Source organism: Dermochelys coriacea, chromosome 11, assembly GCF_009764565.3.
Source record: "Dermochelys coriacea isolate rDerCor1 chromosome 11, rDerCor1.pri.v4, whole genome shotgun sequence".
Classification (NCBI taxonomy): Eukaryota; Metazoa; Chordata; order Testudines; family Dermochelyidae; genus Dermochelys; species Dermochelys coriacea.
The window spans coordinates 34,858,936-34,881,608 of NC_050078.2; the positions used below are offsets into that span (position 1 = coordinate 34,858,936).

General features: G+C 40.9%; 1 protein-coding gene across 13 annotated transcripts in view; it reads right to left on the bottom strand.

The window, feature by feature from the left end:
* Positions 1-9,337: 9,337 nt before the first annotated feature.
* Positions 9,338-22,673, bottom strand: part of LOC119863741 (prolyl endopeptidase FAP) — a 62,213-nt gene continuing 48,877 nt past the window's right edge. For 7 of the 13 annotated variants that reach the window (XM_043505206.1, XM_043505203.1, XM_043505199.1 and 4 more), the window contains 6 exons: positions 21,953-22,007; positions 16,751-16,850; positions 14,295-14,359; positions 13,264-13,336; positions 12,914-12,987; positions 9,338-9,697 (listed from right to left, as the gene is read on the bottom strand). In XM_043505206.1, coding sequence (XP_043361141.1) covers positions 9,596-9,697; positions 12,914-12,987; positions 13,264-13,336; positions 14,295-14,359; positions 16,751-16,850; positions 21,953-22,007 — 469 coding nt within the window. In that variant the 3' untranslated portion in view covers positions 9,338-9,595. Of the gene's footprint in view, positions 9,698-12,907; positions 12,988-13,176; positions 13,337-13,872; positions 14,070-14,294; positions 14,360-16,750; positions 16,851-21,952; positions 22,008-22,673 lie in introns of those variants that run through there. The other 6 variants (XR_006277965.1, XR_006277966.1, XR_006277967.1 and 3 more) reach the window with 6 other exon arrangements.

A 22,673-nucleotide genomic window follows, 5' to 3' on the forward strand; every position in this document is an offset into this window, starting at 1 on the left:
ATCTTTGGATCATTCTCTCTTAAATTAGTTGCCTTCTATTGAATAAACTAAAACTGATTAAAATTTAACTATATACACTACTTATTCATTCCAAATATAAAAAGATGATACATAATAATAAATGATAAATAATAAATAATAAATAATAATAATAAAAGAAAAGCTTAAAAAGCACCATTTTGAGAGATCCTGTATTGCTTTACAACCTTGGACAGAACAATTGCACTCAACCCATTGAACAAATCTTATTGGTAGCTAGCATGAATCTTACCTTCTTATACTTTGAAATGATGCACAGCGATTGGGGAAAGAGCAGCTACTCTTCTGGAACTTTGGGAAACCTTCAGGATCCGGAGATCTGCCTAGCTGCCTCTGTGGCTCAGCCTTATATATACTGTTCAGCTCTAGTAAGCATTATGAGAGTGCATCATTGCTGACAGTTTCCTTATTCAACTTAAAAAAATCATATTGCTATTCTTTACTTACATTTCACAATTTTTACAAGCAATTTCACATATTGATTCTGCTTACTGTATGACATCAGTGTGGAGATGGGTCCTTAATGGAGACGCAAAAGGAATGAAGTGTCAATGTCAAAAGACGTAAATATCAATCAGGAGGATATTAGGGTTATACACAATTAAGTAAAGGTGCTAGGAATCAATGCAAAATGTCCTTCAAATTCAGGTTTGCCTATCTGACATTTAATTTAAAATTGATGGGTGAAGTCCTAGCTCCACTGAAGTCAATGGCAAAACTCCCATTGATTTCAATGGGGCAAGGACTTCACCCATCAATTTTATAAGTTTAACATAATAAAATAGTAATAATAATAAGAAGAAACATGAACCTCACACAAAGTTTTCCTCAACCAGAGGAAGGGAAGACTCCATAAAGTCCACCAGAGACCTTGCTGTGCCGATATAATTAACTCAAGAAAAGATACTGCTGCGATGGGCATCAGTACAGAACCCTAAACCAGACAGATTGAATGTAATAGAAACATTTGGTTTAATTCAAATTATGTCCAGGTGCAATGTATCAATTTTTGTAAATTCCTACGTATGAGAATATATGGTACATGTGTGATCTGTATGCCAAATACTTGTTACATAACTGAGATCTACATCATGCCTCTTAGATCTGCTCATATAGCCCGGTGCCCTGGAAATGAGTTTAAAAGGATAATACAGGCCCAGGCTGTATTATATCATGTAGAGTTGCCCTTCAGAGTGAGTCCTTGGGGCATCAGTGACAGGATCAGTAGCCCAGCTCTGATGAAGCAGCATTGCCAAGGAGGCAGGAGGGAAAGGCACCAATGGCCGGAGCTGGCATAGAGGGCACAAAGCTTCTGTGCACATGGCCCTGGGATCTGAACAGATTCCTGAGGATCTGCCAGTGTTGTGGGGTGGGTCCTTCATCCTCTTTTATGAAACAACAATCTGGGGTCTCCAAGAGGAGATCCCAATGGAGACTTCCTCCTGTGTTTTTTTTCATGGGTTGGGATCTGGATCTGGAACTACCTGCTAAACTTGTAAGTACAAATTGTAACAATGTATGTACAACTGACAGTGCTTATTACATTTGTAAGTGGTCAGATGGTTCAAATAAGATGTTAGAAATTAAGGGCTAAACACTCCCCTGAGCCTAAAGTTCTGCTTGGTAGAGGGAGGGGTGTGGGATCACTAGGAAGCCACTTACAGTTCACTGAACCTGTGCCCCAGCATGAACTAGAGCATCATAGGGGCTAACTTATGATACTGGAGTATGGTCCCTAAAGATACTTCCTCTCTCTCCCAACCTAACCCCTCACACCAGCAGAGTTCTCCTTCATTAGAAGAATTCTTTGCTGGCCGACTGCCCAGATTCCAGCCACATGTACTGCCTGAGCAGCACAAAAGGAATCAGAATATAAACCAGAATTTAGCCTCTAGCCTTATAAGTCTAGATCATATATGTAATATAACAGCAAATACAAATTGTAATGTATGCTCACCAACTCCCCCATAGATACCTATGTAACTGTACTGTATTATTGTATATACCTAGGGAACAGCAAATCTCATCACATCATGCCACCTTATACTGGCTACATGGTATATTTTAATTTCTAACATTGTGAAGTTATTACATTGCTCCACTCACAGGGTCCATGTGCTGAAAACCAATGTTTCCTGTAAGTTTTCTATATGTGAAGGACAAATAACTGCCAGTGCTGAAGTTTAAACTTAAGTACACAGCCTCTTCCACTGCTATTCCCTATATTCCTCTATTTTTCATTCACTCTTCTCCCTTCCTACATCAACTCACTCTCCCTCCTCATTCATTTCTTCTCCCATCAATCTCCTTTTTATACCTCCCTTCTCTTTCTCATTTCTCTTCTCCTTATCTTTATTCTCACTCCCCCCCAATCCAAATGTTTTCAAATCCCCAGTTCAATGTATGGATTGGGATATGTGCTTACATATATTAACACATGGATCCAATACTGCAAGTATATCGCACATACTTTGGCTTTTCAAACTTTTGCCTGAAAGGTGTGTTAATATCTGTATAATTCCTCATCCAACACAACCTCACTGCACACACACACACAAACTCACAGCCCAAACTAATCCAAGGCACCAATCTTCCCCAGCACTGACAGAATGAAACAGGTCTGCAGCCTCTATGCCAAGATGTTTGGGAGCCAAATTATGCATCCACACAACTTGCAAAACCCAAATCCATTCATTTTAGGGAACCCCAATACCATTAAAGTGCCTGCCTACCTTGCCCCAAATTTTTTAAAAAATTATACTGGATTAAGATTTTAAGATTGTGAGGTATGGGGGCAAAATCTGACTTTAAATAGGAAAGTGGGTCAAATCCTTAAATATCGCAAGGTGCTGTGTCTCTCCATCACGTTGGTGAACTTTCCTACCCTTCTATGAGAACACACCAGAGAGCAGTTCTGCAGTTCCCAGGCAGGACAGCAGATGGTGTTCAGTTGGCCTTTTATCAGTTTCTTGTCCAGTATGGTATACAGATAGTCCTGTTGCAATGGATTGCTACTAACATTACTTTACTGCATGTTGAGTTTTATTTATTTTTAGTTGAAAGATGCACAGCCTTCCTAAATCAGCTCTGCAGAAGAGAATACAATATCACCTTCCCCAGAATCCTGTCAGTTCTTTACTTCTTGTTTGTTTAGTCCTATTTATTCTCTAGTGTAAAAATAAAGACAGGTTTCAGAGTAGCAGCCATGTTAGTCTGTATTCGCAAAAAGAAAAGGAGTACTTGTGGCACCTTAGAGACTAACAAATTTATTTGAGCATAAGCTTTCGTGAGCTGCATCCGATGAAGTGAGCTGTAGCTCACGAAAGCTTATGCTCAAATAAAGCTGTTGGTCTCTAAGGTGCCACAAGTACTCCTTTTCTTTTTGTAAAAATAAAGTTTTCTATTTACAGTATTGTCATTTCAAATGAGTACGAAGTATGAAACAGAGCAGCTGAATGCACCTGGGTAGTCAACCTGCTATATAGATTATTTAGTTCAGCACAATCTAAGTGATCATCAAATTACAAATATGTCTTGAATGATACACAATATAAAAACTTTGCAGGAAAGAAGCAAAACCCATCTGTGCTTTTCGTTATCACTGTATATTTGTGAGTGCAACTGTGTGCTATGGGTGAGCTGTATGCCAAACAAAATTACAGAAATGGATCAAGTATGTGTCCAGTGTATTTATTAGAGGTGGCTGAATTTTTTTGAATTTTGTACTTTCAAGGAAGTTTCTCATCACAATTTTTTATGAAAAACAAACTTTTTTTTCTAAATTTTGTTTTTTCAACCAAGTCAGCACATTCCAGTGACTTTTTTTGTTACTGTTTTTTCTACCATTTTTGTTATTAAATACACAACACATGCACATTGGTGGTGGTTGTGTCTTGGGGGAATGGGTGGTAAACATGTTCCCCTCTCTTCATGACAATTACCCTGGAGGTGTTCATCTGTCCAATGATTTGTCAGCCAGGACTATACTGTTCGGGCTATGTGACTCATTAAGGGTCCCCACCACTGCGTGACAGTCAGAGGGGATCTGAACTTCCACTGTGGGTTTCAGAGAAGCACAGCACATGCTCATAACCTGCCTGACATAATTTCCCAGTCTTGACTACACCTCACAGAGCAGTGATGGCTTTCAGTGAAGGGGGATTTTCCCCTCTCAGGCTACATGACAGACTCTAGTGCCCCAGAACCTGGCTAAACTGTGCAGCTCCAGCAAGGCTCCATGCCACCATGGATGCACCAAGGCTGAGGGTTTGGCCCTCAGTGAGTAGAAGTATCATGCCTATGGAATAGGCCACAGTGTCTGATGCTACATATTGGCATGGCTCCATGTGAAATCAATGGAGCTGCAGCAATTTACTCAGGCAGAGGAGTTGGTCCACTGTGTACCAGTTATGCTACATTTTGTGAAGACAATGAATATAATTGAAAGTAATACCAATACTGTTAGCAAATATGATAAATTATTCAGATTAAATACAAAGCATTTAAATGGCTCTACAAAATCTATTAAACAGCTGTGCCCTGTAATTGGAAGCTGACTGATAAACTGGAAAATACTAAATGTGATGTGAAGTTGACTTTATCTCTGATCCAATTTGTTATGAGCTTGAACCATGGCCTGAAGGCCTGGCTGGAGGTGCACCTTGCCTTTTCTCTCATGTTTTTCTCCATGCCTATTCTGCAGCCACAGAAGGTCCAGTGCAGCAGAACTGGTGTGATTCCAGTTTGGATGGGAAAGAGGGGCTGGGTGTGGGAGAGATGCTCATGGGGTGTGTGCACCCTGTACAGCATGGAATGGGGTTGGGCAGGGAACAGGAGAGAGCATGGGGTTGGAGTGGGGCCAGAGGATCCACTGCTGTGAATGTGTAGATGTGGTTCGAGAAATATTTAAGCCACTGAACTGAAGCAGCCCCTGCTTTGCCACCATGTTTGGTTTATTTTGTGCTAGCAAAGCATCCACAGGGGAACTGGAACTGTAAACAATCTAATCGGTGTTTGATTATTTCCCAGTACAAGGACTTCTCTGCTCAATACAAATAAAATAGTAGTGTCTACACACTTCCTCTCTAAAGCTCCATCTCCAGTGACTTAGCAGACTTGTTTAAATAACTACACTTCGAGCTGGGGGTGGGATTTCCCAGGCTAGCTCTGACTGAACCACCATGCTAAAGAGTGAAGCTGAGGTGTTGCAACCAGCAGGAGGGGCTAGCCACCCTGACTAGGTATCTAGCATGTTCAGTGGGACCATATTCAGGATGGCTAGTCACTCCCGCTGCCACAGCTACACTGTGTTTTTAGCGTGATAGCTTGATTGGAGCTAGCACAGGCATATCTCCCTGACTGGGACTCACACTCCCAACTCCAAGTGTAGACATACCTTTAGAGTTATTTAAAACCAAAGTTTTGCTGTCCACTGGGGTAAATTGGGTCAGAGAGTTTTAAAATGTCATGTTTGAGACTAAAGCCCAGGTATGAATAGGGTGTTCACCTCACACATGCTGGGAAAGTGGTAATACAGACCTGAGAGATCAGTTAACCTGCCTGCTTGCACCTGGAGAATGGGCCAGGCCTAATTAGAAATAAAGCTCAGGTGGGGAAGAGCACAATTTGTTTCCATAGAGCTAGGTGGGCCCAGCCTGGGAGGAGACCCAGAGGAGAGGAGGTAGAGTGTTCCATCTCTTGGAAGCAGCCTGAAAGACCATTGAGAAGCAGAGCAGGCAGGCTGTCCACCCCCGGGGTGAGCTGAAAGCCTGACTGGAGGCAGGGGCTACGAGGAGCTGTAGCCTGCCTGAACCCCTGTGGGAGGGGAGGAGCATGCTAGCTCTTTCTAACTGCCCCAATCAGTCGACATGCTGAGACTGTGCCAGACTTGGTGGGTGGTGCTGCAGAGTGGAGAGTGCTGCAGGGATTCGGATGGCCCCTGTGTCAGTTGCTAAGGAATGAACACATGGGCGTTTCTGCATTGCACATCAGCCCTATTGTCTGCTGTTAGCACTGACTGCCTATGTGGACGGAGCATATGTGATTACAAGGAGATTTCAATACTGGCGTCTGCTGAAGATATCACCTCCCATCCTTAACTACTTAACTCACTGGCCCTGTCCTCCTGATTGCAGGGTAGAAGTTATTCCAGCAGTGCTGTGTAGTTGTCACATTGTACTGGAAATGTAGTCCTGCTTTTCCTTGCAAACGGTGAAGAGAGTGCATAGTGGCTGATGTAGAAAAACATTAAGCAGAATTAACAGAACGGTGTGCTTCCCCCTCCCCCCCGCCCTACCTCTGTCTATCCCCACTACTTTCTCCCCCAACCTCAGAAGCCAAGTCTGACAATGCCTGCTCTGTTTTCCCAGATAATAACTAGGCACTAGAGCAGATTAACAATGATGTCCAGGCAACTTAATCCATTTCTAAACATTATTTCATCTATCTTTCTATCTATGCACACAGACACACACACCTTTTAAACTCTCCAGGTATGCCCATTCCTCCAAGCACTTCTGGCTTCATACCTTACACAGCTTATGAATGACTCATTAGGTCAGAATCATTTCATTGGTTATACTTCCAATATTAGACAGTAGGGGATGATTTTTAAAGGTATTTAGATGTCTAAAGATACAGATAGGTGGTGTGTGAAATCTTAAAAGTGCCTAGGTGTCTAATTCCCATTTCAATCAATGGGAGTTAGGTGCTTTTGAAAATCGCAGTAGGTGCCTATCTGTATCCTTAGGCACCTAAACAGTGTTTCTCTGCTCAGTCATACCCATTTTACAGTGGCTTCTCCGGAGTTACACCAGTGTAGAGAGTTGAGAATTAGGCCCTAATAAATTCAACTGATTCGTATTCCTCATTTGTGAAATCACCCATTATTGAAAGTACTGTTGTCAGTAGAACACTCATAGAGGTCCATATAATCACCATTTAATTAGACCCGCTTCATGTTATATTTGCTTATTTTACTGTTAACTTTCTCAGAGCTATAATTTTTTCCTTTTTACAATTAGAACAGCTGAATTTTAATTACATTACCAATGAAAAGCTCATTAACGTCACTTAATTGGAGTGTTTCCAAAAAAACCTTAACTGAACTGAATATTTTCTGAAGCGTTCCCATCAAAGTATAATTTAACCATTACAAACAGCTTGGCAACAACATTTACATAAAGATTTATCTGTCTCTGAAGAATGTTTTTATATGAGGAAAATCAGATTTGTTATCACCATCCACAAAACAAAGGGAGTTGTTATATAGCAGTTTGCTTCCACTTTTTAACTTCATTGGACAAATCCTGTATTTTTGTCATTTTGGTCAAATTAAGGCCTTTGCTTTTCCACAAAGAAATCTCAGGCAACAGTGGATAGGGTTACAAAAAAGCTTTCCCTATGGGTAGGTTATTCCATAACTGCCCACTTCAAGGTTTCTTGCACCTTCCTCTAAAGAATGGTGCACTGGCTACTGTCAAAGACAAGAAGCTGGATAAGATGGACCCTGGGTCTGATATAGTATGGTAATTCCTATGCAAGTGTGATCATAAAATCATTTGGTTTGTAATGGTTCTACTCTAGTAGAACATCTGGTCTATTTCCCTAGATCATGGCAGGATTGATTTAATTTTCAAGTCATCCCTGAATCGGTGAATGCTTAGTCTAGGGCTCGAATGTCCACTGGTAGTGATTTCAAAGCCACTCTTGGTATCTCTTTTCCAGTTCCCTTTTGTTGTTGTTGTTGTTTGTTTATTGGCATTTGGAAGTGCTGAGGGACCCCAAAGATAGACAATAAACCCACTGGGCTAGGCTGTGTACAAACTCATAACAAAAAGACCGGCTAAATGCGTAGCATGGTACTGACCTCGCCCATGCCAGGAAGCATGAATTTAGGGCATTTTCTAAATATTTACCATAAAGTTTTCTTTCTTTGTCTTCTGTCCATTCCAGATTCTGTTCTCATGGACTAGCAATAACTATCATCTTTATAATGATAAAGATCATTTTGTGTATCTGTAGATAGTTATGTTATCCTTCTAGCTTCTCTTTGCCAAGTTCACTTCACTTTTCCTCACAGATTCCATTTTTCGTATATTTATTTAATTGATTTCTGAACATCCTCTAGAACTTGACTAGGTCTATTTTGAAACGGTGAGGTGACACTTCCCATGTCTGCACTCTGTAAAAGGACTCTTCCCAAGCAGCATCCCCCTCAAACACTGAAAGCGAATCAGGGCCCAAAACTTTTAGGGTCACCACAGTGTGACTTCAGTTACACTGATTTCAGTGGAGTTGCACCAGTGTTAAACTGGAGTCACGCAGTGGTGAATCAAGGCCCAAGTATCATTGGGCTATCTTTTTAAAAAATCTGTTTTAAGTGGATTAACATTAATTGAAAACAAAGCAAGAAAAGACAATGATTCCTCTCATTTTTGACTGAATGGTATTTGAGATTCAGTTCAGTGTTGCTATTACATTTAGTAATTTGAGGGAAGCTAACTGGCTAGCAGAGAGGAAGAATGGCCCAGTAGTTGGGGCACTGGCCTGGGACATAGGACACGAAGATTCAATTCCTTACTCCACCATGGACTTCCTGTGTGATCTTGGAAACTCTGTGCCTCAGTTCCCTGTCTGTAAAATGGGGGTCCCAGCGAGGAGATGGACATTGCCAAGATAAAACTGCCTATTGAAACTTCATGAAAATGATGCCTCTGCCACAGATTTGGTCACTGGATACACATAATGTGGCTAGCAAGTTCTGGATAAGAATGGAAACAACTGTTGGAATAAAATAACTGTCCTGAACGTACTACTTCTACCCCTTAAAATGAACCCAAACTGAAACTTGGTTTGAGTTTCAAAAGGTTTGGTAAATTAAAAAAAAAAATCAAGCATCTGTGAATGTTTTCATACCAGCCAGATGAAGACCAGAAACACCAAGCTACGGCCCTCGCTCATACTAGGAAGTGGAAATCTCAGGAAAAGACTCTTCTTCGGAACTCAGGATTTCAAACCCACCAGCACTGACTAAACTTTGGACAAGCATCTAAGCTTCAGAATGATTATACAAACTGCAATTCCAAACCTTGTGTGGTGCACCCAGCACTAGGTTTTGTGCATGGTTACTGTGGTTGGGACATTAATTAGCAAATCACATTGCTCTGTCAACTGTTATTAATATAACTAAGCAAGCATATTCATTTGGCTTTATGTCTTCTTCCCAAATGAGCATCTATCTCTGGGACCTGAACCAGAATCCAGAACATGAGTTTATGCAAAATAACATAACCATACATAGCATTTTAAATTCTGGTTTTATTTTTTTTTTTAACAAGCAGGTGTTAAATGTGCCAAAACCTGTAGTGGTATATTATCTGCTAATATACAACACCAATAACAGATGTAAACTCCAAATTAAAAGTATCTTAATCTTTAACTATTAATCCACCTGCAGAATATACTTAATCTGTGCACAGTTATAACTGCATTACGTCAAGGCACATCTATCTCTCGGTGATGTATAAGATGCTTCATCGTGCTGAGAATACCTTTATTACTCTGACAGGGAAAAACATTGTTTGAGGAAGTGGGTCATATGGGTGTAAAGATGTTTACTTGAAAGGCCTGGAATTCCATGGTCCTGATCAGTGTACCACTGAAAAAGAAGAAAAAAATCCAGCAAAACACACTTGATTTCTCTATCCTACAGTAAGTAAACAATCCAGAAGCTTGATCTTTATTAATTATTACTACCGCCCCATAAAGGTTGTGAGGTGCCTCACAAAGGCAAATGGGTAGTGACTTGGTAGATCTTTCGTTTTTTTGTGTTAATTATTTTTGATCAGTTATTATTATATTCATATTCTCATTGAACAAAGTTTCTAAATAATCTGTGATTTGGGAGTCAGAGTGGCTGCCTGATGCATCCAGCCAGAGCAAAAACACTCCAAGATGCCCTCAGGGACAAGAGTCCCTGGCATGTGCTGCATGTCCTTAGCAGTAGGATTATTAAAACAGACCGACTTAGCTAGCAATGTTTTACTTTCACCAAACAGCCCTCCCCTAAAAATTGTGGAGATCTGTCCAAATCATTCAGCATTATATCAGTCCCATAGTCTTTATATACAGCATCCTGAGAACAGTGACTTAGATGGATTATGACAGGTTTCAGAGTAGCAGCCGTGTTAGTCTGTATCCGCAAAAAGAAAAGGAGTACTTGTGGCACCTTAGAGACTAACAAATTTATTTGAGCATAAGCTTTCATGAGCTACAGCTTACTTCATCAGATGCATGCAGTGGAAAATATAGTGGGAAGATTTTATATAGACAGAGAACATGAAACAATGGGTGTTACCATACACACTGTAACAAGAGTGATCAGGTAAGGTGAGCTATTACCAGCAGGAGAGAACATTCGCAAATGTGAACAAAACCTTCAAATCAGCGGCATGACTATGGGTACCCGCATGGCCCCACAGTGTGCCAACATTTTTATGGCTGACTTAGAACAACGCTTCCTCAGCTCTCGTCCCCTAATGCCCCTACTCTACTTGCGCTACATTGATGACATCTTCATCATCTGGACCCATGGAAAAGAAGCCCTTGAGGAATTCCACCATGAGTTCAACAATTTCCATCCCACCATCAACCTCAGCCTGGACCAGTCCACACAAGAGATCCACTTCCTGGACACTACACTGCTAATAAGCAATGGTCACATAAACACCACCCTACACCGGAAACCTACTGACCACTATACTTACCTACATGCCTCAGCTTTCATCCAGACCACACCACATGGTCCATTGTCTACAGCCAAGCTCTACGATACAACCGCATTTGCTCCAACCTTTCAGACAGAGACAAACACCTACAAGATCTCTATCAAGCATTCTTACAACTACAGTACCCATCTGCTGAAGTGAAGAAACAGATTGACAGAGCCAGAAGATTACCCAGAAGTCACCTACTACAGGACAAGCCCAACAAAGAAAATAACAGAACGCCACTAGCCATCACCTTCAGCCCCCGAACTAAAACCTCTTCAGCGCATCATCAAGGATCTATAACCTATCCTGAAGGATGACCCATCACTCTCACAGATCTTGGGAGACAGGCCAGTCCTTGCTTACAGACAGCCCCCCAGTCTGAAGCAAATACTCACCAGCAACCACACACCACACAACAAAAACACTAACCCAGGAACCTATCCTTGCAACAAAGCCCGCTGCCAACTGTGTCCACATATCTATTCAAGGGACACCATCATAGGGCCTAATCACACCAGCCACACTACCAGAGGCTCGTTCACCTGCACATCGATCAATGTCATATATGCCATCATGTGCCAGCAATGCTCTTCTGCCATGTACATTGGCCAAACTGGACAGTCTCTATGTAAAAGAATAAATGGACACAAATCAGACATCAAGAATTATAACATTCAAAAAACAGTTGGAGAACACTTCAATCTCTCTGGTCACTCAATTACAGACCTAAAAGTCACAATATTACAACAAAAAAGCTTCAAAAACAGACTCCAACGAGAGACTGCTGAATTGGAATTAATTTGCAAACTGGACGCCATTAAATTAGGCTTGAATAAAGACTGGGAGTAGATGGGCCATTACACAAAGTAAAACTATTCCCCCATGTTTATTTTTCCCCCCTTATTGTTCCTCACACATTCTTGTCAACTGCTGGAAATGGCTCACTTTGATTATCACTACAAAAGTTTTTTTTTTTCTCCTGCTGGTAATAGCTCACCTTACCCGATCACTCTCATTACAATGTGTATGGTAACATCCATTGTTTCATGTTCTCCGTGTATATAAAATCTCCCTCCTGTATTTTCCACTGCATGCATCCGATGAAGTGAGCTGTAGCTCACAAAAGCTTATGCTCAAATAAATTTATTAGTCTCTAAGGTGCCACAAGTACTCCTTTTCTAGATGGATTATGTTATACCTTGGAACAGCAGCAATTATTTTCACTTATTTTTAAATTGGACAATTTACCTTAATTATTTCCATCCAGGTGTCATAAAGACACTCCAAAATCCAAATTATTATGTTTTAGGCCAGGTCCTTCTCTTCTCTGCAAATGCAGCAAAACCAGCATTTTTTGCTGTATTGGTGGGAAATGCAGGATATCTGAAGCCTACACAACGGTCCACACATTTATGGAGTGCCACAAATCCAAATCCCATGGGGGTTGCCAATGTATTCATGTGTGTGGGAGCTCATGGACTGAGGTTGGACAGGGACAGGGCTCGTGTATCTCTCATTAGCCCAGGAGTGAAGGGTATAGAAGAAGCAAGCTTGGCATGGATGCAATAAATGTTTTGTCCATTTGGCCTCCTTTTGCTCATCATTCATTCCTTCCACCCTCCTGTCTGTTCTGTTCTCTCTGCCCCTGCTGCCCTGCATAGGCTTCCCTGACAACTTGTTCCCTTCTCCTTCTGGACCTACTATCCAGATGCCTTATTCCCTTCACTGTGAGCATTCATTTTTGTTTATGGCTGGCAGGTCCCTGAAAGCAGCTCCTAATCCCTCCTCCTCTTTTATTAGGTAGCAACAGCCTCAAGAAGAGCCACCTAGGCTGACTGCTCGTTCTTGTTTCCAGGTGCTTTTACAGGCCTCCAAGCTATTATTTGCAAAGAAGAACCTGATCCTCTGTTGAAGCAGCTGGAAATAAGGAGCAGAGCCAGTCTCATTTGGCTAGCCAGTTTTCTGGGGCTATCAGCAAGTGTTCCCAGACTACAAGCTACACTATGGGACTCACTAGGCTAAACTGAGCTTCTTAAAAATGTCCCCAGATGTCAGAGGAATTATAAGCCAATGCTTAAAAAGAAAAATAGTTTGTTATCTACCATTGACTGGAAATCCACCTGTGCATTAACCAAAGCTTTAGAGATCTGTGCTGAGTTCTGGAAATGTACATTATCTGGAAAAAGGAACAGAACAAAAAGGAGAAGAGTGGGTTATTAAACTCTGGTAAATACCAAATAGTTTAAAGCTATAGTGCATTAAGTTCAGTCCATCAATTATCGAGTCATACAGTTGACATTACTGACAATGAGTAAGTAACACTTTATATGCCCCATGGAAATGGACCAAACATCTAAGTACTGACCCTAATCAAAGTCAAAGAAAGATGCTTAACGTTTCTCAAACAAAGAGGTTGTGGCTTAGTATTTGAACTGCCTTTCGTAAACCTCACCATCTGCTGTTCCGTGGATGAGAAGATATTTCACGTTTCGGAAATTCTCTGCTCTTGCCATCACAGTTGAATTCTGTTCAGGGGAAAAATGAACACTTAAGCAGCTGCAATTTAGACCACTTAGTCACGTAGGTAAAAGGCTTTCACTGCATAGTATAAAACTAACTGAATCATCATATAAACTGGCACTATAACGACAACAGTGATTATTTATTACTCTCTGGACTTGGAATTGAAGCCAGATATATTCTCTAGGCTTTTCCCAGGGCTAGTTGACACAAATCTCAGTCCCCTACCCTATCCCTCCCACTGGCTGCGATGCCATTCCTCTTACACCAAAATGCTCTGCCAGAGGAGTTTGGGATGAGGAGTTTCTGCCGTTTGGATGGGGTTTGGAAATGATTATTAAGGGCCTAACCCAAAGCCTAATGAAGTCAGTAAGAGCCTTTCCACTGATTTCAGTGGAATTTGGACCAGGCCCTAAATGTGTTCAGAACTGGTATGTATGTTTGTGGAGGGAATCAGGGGCATGAACAGAGGATGGAAATTTCCTGTTAAACCATTAGGAGCCAGCAATGTGCCCCCATTTAGGGACGATAATCTGATTACCTAGGGGGCTCATGTCATTTCACCACAGAGTTCAGTCTGCACAAAGCAGCTTGCATTCCACACCAAGTGGTCCCAACAACGACCAGTAATCATTATCATTTAAACCCATCACTGGGGGGTCCTGCCCCCACCCCGATGCTGAAGGTAAGCAGCATTATTTGAACTGACCCTGTCTGTTCCAATGGGATAACAAGGACCCTTAAACATAGAATATTTAAGACTATTAAATATAGGAAAAGAGAGTAAACTATAGACAGGTGAATTCCATGCTCTCACTGCCATAGGGCCAGTGAGTAGCTCTCACTGCCATAGGGCTATACTACTAGGGCTAGATGATGATTTCTCTTCCCCACTTCTCCCTTCCTCCCTGCTAATGTGATTCGAAGTTTGAGGAAAACAAATGCAATGAAGAGAATTCTTACTTTGTAGCGTTCGAGATTATCTGACTCAGTCGGAAGACCCATAAATCGCTCTGTGTAGATAGATGCTATCGTATAAAAAAAAAAGAGCTGTAGACAAAATATATACACATCTAATGGTTGAATACTATGAGTATGTGTTTAAACTGCACACAGTTCCATTAATACACCCTAAATATATTACTTATTTTAGACTATTTCTGTGGCATCCATCACTGTAGCTCCTGGCTGCCTCACACTACACTAAAATCAGCTACATACAAAAATCATTTATGAAGATGAATTGATAAACATACTGCCAATTTATCTGCTCCTGCAAAACTACCCAACCTGGAGTTACCTAACAAAAGGGCTGAGCAAACCAGTAAGTCAACCTGGAACACCAGGTCCCAGAAACAAAGGCTAAGATCGCTTTAACTAATAGGATAAATTCCAGGAACCAATAGCTAGCGTAACCCAGCATATATCTACTGCCACAAGGGGACACACAAGAGAGACTATCAAGAGCTTTAATCACAGGTTTCAGAGTAGCAGCCGTGTTAGTCTGTATTCGCAAAAAGAAAAGGAGTACTTGTGGCACCTTAGAGACTAACAAATTTATTAGAGCATAAGCTTTCGTGAGCTACAGCTCACTTCATCGAAATGCATCCGATGAAGTGAGCTGTAGCTCACGAAAGCTTATGCTCTAATAAATTTGTTAGTCTCTAAGGTGCCACAAGTACTCCTTTTCTTTTTAAGAGCTTTAATGTAACCAACACATTACTTTATACTCAGAAGCAGGGAAGAGTCCCTTAGGATTTCATGCTGGTGACCCTTCCTGTTCAATGGGTATGCACAGACACGGTGAGAGACTGGGAGACGTAGGCTGCTGTATAAAACTCTATGCATAGGATATTAAGGTCTTTGTCCATTTTTCACTGACACCAGATGCTGTTTCTTTGCTTTCTTAGTCTTTGACTGAGGTAGGGACATAGGTGAGAGCAAACCTCTCTGCATCTGAGACTTTCAGCTGGGGCACCTTACTGCTCAAGGGCCCACTCAGGACACCTTTACAAGTGATCTTCTATGGCTGTCAGGCTGTTTAGTGAAATGTGGGTGATTCTTTTGTTATGGAGTTCCTACTGCAATGTGTACCTCACAATTCAGGAGATTGGGGATCCGTGAGCTGGAAGATGGTAGGATTAAATCATTAACTGAGTAGCTGTGAATGGCACATGGATTTGGAGAAAGGATACATTTTACAGCCTCATTTCTCTCACTGGGGCAGGGTCCCATGTTTCCCAGTGGCAGAACCATCATTAAATAAAAGTTGCTGAAGCTCAATCCAGGAAGGAGGGAAGAGCAATTACTCAATGACTACCCTTTTGGAAAGAAAGGCTAGAAATTATTATGCAGCCATTCCATCTGCCTCTGCAAAGATCCACAGAATAGTCAATGATAGCTTATGGTCAGTGTTATCAGAGACTGCTGACAGATCTAACAGAATCAGTACACACATCTAACTGTGTCCAGGGAGAAATAAATAGTCAATGTCCTGGGGCAGTGCCATCTGTGTACCACATGCACGTTTGTAGCTCATCTTGGGGGGCTTGTGGAAATCTGTGGAATCACAATACAACTGAAGTTGCTGCAACAGCACTTTTTCAATAACTTTCCCCAGAAAGGGGAGGTGGAGCATACTGGGCAATAACGATCAAGCTGTGATGTCACGGGCAATTTTTTGAAAAAGAGTGCTCTCACTGCTTGCATAATGGTGGCTGACACCTTACCCTCCCAACAAGAGGCGTTACAGTCACAGTGAGTGCAGTTACATGTAATTTACACCGCTATAAGACCCTTGTACATGGTCAGTGTGATGTCAAGGATGCTTCAAGTAAATGAGAACCCAATGGACAGAGGGTATATCTAATGCAACGTGGTGTTCAACTTGTGCGGCAGGAAATGGGGGCAGGGGTTGAGAATCTTCATGGGAAGTCCTGATAGGAAAAATGTTTAAAAATACTGGAGATCTGGTACAAATGATTCCATCTCAAAGGCAAAAATTGTCCTTCAGAAATATTTTTATGAGCTGCAAGGATAAGTGATTTCTGGAAGGGATAATGTAACCAGAAAGGGGTGACTCCCTCAAAGGCAGAGAAATCACCTCAGAATTGTCCCCTCAATTCGGTGGCATACTTAACAAGTGGCTCCAGGGAGCCCCATCCAGCACATCACTGAAAGCATATGGGTTGCTAAGGGGGCTTTACAGGTGCACAAATGAGATTAGTAAACCCTCTGCCATATCACAGTATGCCATATCCAAAAGGCTGGGTGCAGCTATTGCCAGCAGAGAAAGAATTAAATACAAGCTTTGAGGAATTTTATTTTGGTGATAATTTCTTTTTTTTATGTTTCAAGTTGTCGAGCTCTTGCAATAACATCATGCTTTCTGAGTCAGTGTTTATTAAATGTTTCTATACCGTAATATTCCCAGCTGGAGACCGGAGCCACTGCCATTCCACATTTAAATACTCCACTGCCAGATCCAAGCGCCAGAGAAGTTACATATCCACCATAGGACTGGAGAGAAATCACAGGCAGGTTAATACTATGCAATTAGTTATCTCTTTGTTCTCTGAGAATCCAAGTAACAAAACATTACATTCAAAGGAAACATTTGGTTTAATAGCATGGGGGCAAAGCAACTAAAGGTTTTATCTTCACCCGTATGAACTGAGTCTGGCTGACTCCTTGTGAGGAACAAAAGGAAAAGACAATTCTATCTAATCACTTCATCTCTTCCTACCATCTATGTTACCGCTTCATCGGGGACCCTGGTTCAGGACAAATACCAGTATTCCTCACCTACTGAATTACCTAGCCAAAAATGGAATTTTCTGCCAAAAATTGTTATATTGAATCAGCTTGATATGTGTGGCCATGGACAACAAGTTGTGGAAGGCTATGGATGTTGGCTTTAAAGCAGACTACAATACCCCAATGAAAGGTCAGGCTTTTGTTACATGCCTTAACAATGTCCATATGCTGCAGAGCTGACAAGTAGAGCGGGTTGGAACCTTTTTTCCTAACAGAAAATTTTGATAGAAATGGGAAAAAAATCATTTTAGTCAAAATTTTCCATGGTAAAGTTAGACTTCTCAGCAAAAAATCCCAAGCACAAAATTTTCATCTGAAAAGCAAAAAATTTCAGCTGAAAACCAAACATTTTGATTTGGAAATGCTGCTGTAGTGCCTCATGGGAACCGTGGACCTCATGGCCCTATGATCCAACATGGGCCAGGCTCCCTGGCCAGACTACATCTCCCATAATGCACCACAGTCTCCCTTGCTGAGTCACTATGATGCATTCTGGAAATCCCTGATAGTGGCACATTATAGCAGGTGTAGTCCAGTTAAGTAACCTGACCCACAGAGGAGAATTGGGGTAATAAGGCATCCAAACTATCATTCTTATGAAGCATTTCAGCAACATTTTTGAAACTAGATTTTTTTCACCCGGTTTTAAGTGCTTGTGTTTCCAACAAAAAGTGGAACTTTTTCATGGGGGAAAAAAAACCTTTTCCCAAAAAATGTTACAGTCAAAAACCCAATTTTCCATTGAAAAACAGTTGAGACAGAAAAATTTCAACTAATAGTACTAACTAGAAAACCTTACTGGACTGAAATTTGTGTTTTCTCAGCAGTGAAGGGAAAATACCTTTGGCTATCCCTATATATGATTCTGATATGTTTTCTTCAAGATTTTTGGATTCTTTTCTGCAAGGCTGAGGAAAATATTCTTGCAACTCATTACAAAAAACACAACTGATTGAAGTTTCCCCTCTGTCTTAATAAGCTAATTGCTGAGGTAAACAAAATAATTTTACAGTCAGAGGAAGAGAGAGAGAGAGATAGGAAGCTTTTATTTATCAAGATGTTACTAACTGACTTTTTTTTTTTGCATTGTTTCTAACACACTGATGGTCTGATCACCAGTTACATTTTAGAAGTAGAAAAGGAAAGTTAATTTTAAGACAGACCAAAAATAATATTTAATCTTTTAGAAAATGTGACAGGTTTCAGAGTAGCAGCCGTGTTAGTCTGTATTCGCAAAAAGAAAAGGAGTACTTGTTTAGATGCTATTACAGGAATGTTAGGGATGGGAAGTATTAAGTAACCTTTGAGTATTATTTATTACTCCACTCAAGACTGGAGAGAAAGGACCTTCATTTAGGCCAGGATCTGACCCATGTCATTCGTACTCTATTTCATTCAGCATCAAGTTTCATTTCTAAGGCCTCCAGAAAACAGAATGACTCCAGTCTCTAGATGTTAAAGACCAAAAGAGTGGGGAAGCTGAGTTCTGCTTGGCATCCTATCCAAATAAAGAAGCTTAGAGCCTGATGCCTTAGTATTGACTACCTTTGCTCATTGAACTCAAACACATAACTGAACATAGGATGGCCAGTCCATATGCTTCAGAGTAGCAGCCGTGTTAGTCTGTATTCGCAAAAAGAAAAGGAGTACTTGTGGCACCTTAGAGACTAACAAATTTATTAGAGCATAAGCTTTCGTGAGCTACAGCTCACTTCATCGGATGCATTTGGTGGAAAAAACAGAGGAGAGATGCTGTGCCCCTGAGAGGCACAGCTGAGGGGAAGATGCCCCCGATGTAAATTAAAGCAACCCCAGGGCTGCTTTAATTTATAGCAGCCTCCCTGTGGCTCTGTAACCCAGAATCCCCATAGCACCAAGAGCTGTTCCTGAAACCCACCCACTCTTCTTAAAGAATCAGCTGCTAGCTGTCAAAACTCTGTGGGGCAAGCAATTCCTCCACCTCCCTCCTGCTGCTGGTTCCCGGCCTGACCCTCAGGCTGGGAACCAGCAGGGAAGAATTGGTTCATATTTGGAGAGGAGGCAAGGGGAAGAATCAGTCTGGAGTTCAGAAAGGTTCTGTGCAAAGAGGTGGGGCTGGCATCTGAGAACAGTTGATACTGGGAATGTAGGCATTTGGTCTGCTTGATGAGGGTAGGGGGGGCAGAATGTGTGACTAAGGGAGCGTGAACGCTTGGATGAATGGCTAAAGAAGATAAAGGATTTCCATTTTTTCTGGAGGAGGGAGAGTGACAGAAGCTAGGAGAGGGGAGTAGGAGCCAAAGGGGCTTGTTCAGAATCCTGCAGATGAGCATTCTCATCCTGCGTGTTCAAAATATAAAGGGAAGTTTAGAAATTAATGAATGTATTGGATTTAATCATATTGCGTGTCAAAAATACAGCAACTGTCCACCCCCTTCTAAATAGCATCCAACTTGAAATGAGAGTGAGGGATAACTATAAGCAACAAATAAGGATATAGCAAAGAACTTATGCAATTATTTTTCCTCTAACTTGAGGGGAATTTATCCAAATCAGAAATCAGCATAGCAAGGCCAGAAAATAAGGAACTAGCAGTAGAAGAATTATTGTGCTATAGCAGGTTAAGAGGTGGAGTTTGAAGCCTGAATTGCTTTAACAGTCTTTTACAAGCTTTTGCTGTCCAGGAGAGATTGGTGAGTCTGAAAAAGTGCATACCTGCCAGCACATACAGACTATGAATAGGGACATTTAGGTACAAAAGAGGAATGCATTTCCAATTCTACTGAAATATATTAGACCTCGAGAGCCTTTTGGGTGGACTCAGTGGGAAAATGACAGCTTCCTCCTTAAAATAAAAAGACTGACAGCTTGGGCAATAGTGCCATTATTTTAAGAATGCATCTAATGTTGGACCATGGTAGTTCAGAGCTGTCAAATGTCATCATTTGTATAGTCGCAGTGTTGTTGTAGCTGTGTTGGTCCTAGAATATTAGAGAAAAAAGGTGGAGGAGGTAATACCTTTTATTGGACCAAATTCTGTTGATGAAAGAGACAAGCTTTTGAGTTTACACACCTGAATAAGAGCTCTGTGTAAACTCGAAAGCTTGTCTCTTTTCACCAACAGAAGCTGGTCCAATAAAAGGTATTACCTCCCACACTTTGTCTCCATCTTTTATATGAGAAACTTGTCATTTTATTTATTTAAATAAAATGCATCTTGATTAAAAAAACAATTTTTTTTCAGTTCAGGAACTTAAGGATTTGCCCCCAAAATATTAAGTGTTATATCAGAATTACCTACTCATAGATGTATCATTTAATTACATTTTACTGTGTTGAATTGTGTCTAGATATTTTCTATGTGTCTAGGTGTCTGATCACAGTACCTAAAATATTAGTTAAGATTAACTTCATACAAAGCTGTTAGCAGCCTTGTTCACATGTCATCTAATGTCAGCCACTTTTGTTTGCTACTGTTCAACTGAATCTGCAAGTTCTGTCCTGTAACGCAGTTCTAGGTAAGCTGCTCATGGGGCAACTGGGCCAAAGAAAAACAAAAGAAAATTAAAGAATTCTGGCGAAAAGTCTAAAGAGAATTAAACTGTAACTCTTTCTGAAAGATAATCAGAGAAAAATGAACATTTATAAATAGCAAAACATTGGAAAGAAACATCCCAGTTTAGTCTGTAAGCTGTTCTATCTACTGTGGTCTGTTACTGTTGGGCCACTGCTCCTCCTTTACTCTTAAACACTACTTTCAATACCAGGATCTTATCTTGAAGATTGAATGGTAACAAAGGGAAAGACAATAATTATAATTGTTTCTTTCTCTTCTGTTAAAGCCAGATTCTGCTCTAGAAATCTGACCCTCAGGCACACTAAGATACTATTCAGTGTAAGTAGGGATGGCATAGCTGAAAGCAGTGCTGGCCAATAGGAGGTTAGTTTACAATTACGTCCCTTTAACAATGAAGCATAACATAACAATAACAAGATATGCAAGATCCCCAGTACCTCCTGCTTTTGACTGGCCTAGAAATGCTGTGAGAATGACTTTCCTTGTGTATTTCACTGGTCCCAAACCCAATCAGGAAAAGCAAAGGCACAGGAAAAGTCAAATGAAGGCAAATAATCTTTTCCAAACTTCGAAAGGTTTAGGTTTGATTCAAGTTCTAGCGGACGGTTTGGCCTGATTCTTATCTCATCCAATGTGGTTTGCCTATCTCTACTTGGAGTCCCTCAGGCCTCAGACTGTGTAGCCCTCAGCCTTTCACTTCTTCAGTGCAAGAAGAAATTCTAGTTTGGGAAAGAGGTTTGGTGCACTGAGTTTTCTCTGAAGTTCAACTCCATGCTCTATATTTCAAGGCCAGACAAAAATCAGGAAGTATGGGAAGTCAGAGGGATGCCAAAGTCAGTGGTTTCAGTTCAGAGGGATTAATGGAATTCTGTTTTTTTAAAATTTCAGATCACATAAGTTCACACTTCTTGAATTCTGATGTGAGTTTCATGTTCAAACAAACACCATTATTAACAGTGAAGCCAACTGAAACTTCTGAGCTTTGCCTGGTTTCAACCTAAAACCATATTTGCAGCTGAGATCTACTCAAAATTCAGCCCAGGCCTTCCTGAAAATCAGTATAGGCTTCTCAAAGGGTTTGAAAATCCTCACTGAATCTGATTTTTAAATTTTTTTTTACTATGACAAAAGTCTAGAGAAGTAGCTTTAGAGAGACTTTGTGGAAAACGAGGAATTTTAGAAAACACTGAATGCAGTAAGAGTAAGAAAGGTAAATAAGGAAATACCAAAACCAGCAGCAACTACTTACCCAGCCCCATATTGCTATTCTTTTTTCATCAACAAAACCCATTTCTATAAATTTTCTGTTTAAAAGAAAAATCACAATTATAAAGCCATTCTTATCACCCAATATGATTATTTACATTACATTTAGTTAATAAAAAAAGAGTTCAAGCTTTTTTCATGCTTACCAGACATGTTAGGGTACCACTCAGAACAGAAAACATATCTGATTTCTACAAAGGACCAAGTAACAGCCTCATGGATTTTAAGGCCCACCGGGACCATTATGGTCATCTGCCTGACCTCCTGAATCAATGAAACACCCTTTAGTTTACTTTTTACTCTTAATATTTAAACACACATTTATTTTCATCTATGTAGAGAGACCATGGCATAGCTGAAAGCAATGCTTAAGGAGCCCAGTGGGAGTACTGATCACGGCATGGAAGAGTAACTAAAGAAGATAAACCTGTTAACGATTTCTGAGTATATTTGAGCATAAGCTTTCGCGGGTAAAAACCCCACTTCTTCAGATGCATGGAGTGAAAATTATAGATGCAGACATAAAAATACTGACACATGAAGAGAAGGGAGTTACCTCACAAGTGGAGAACCAGTGTTGACAGGGCCAATTCGATCAGGGTGGATGTAGTCCACTCCCAATAATAGAGGAGGAGGTGTCAATTCCAGGAGAAGGAAAGCTGCTTTTGTAATGAGCCAACCACTCCCAGTCCCTATTCACGCCC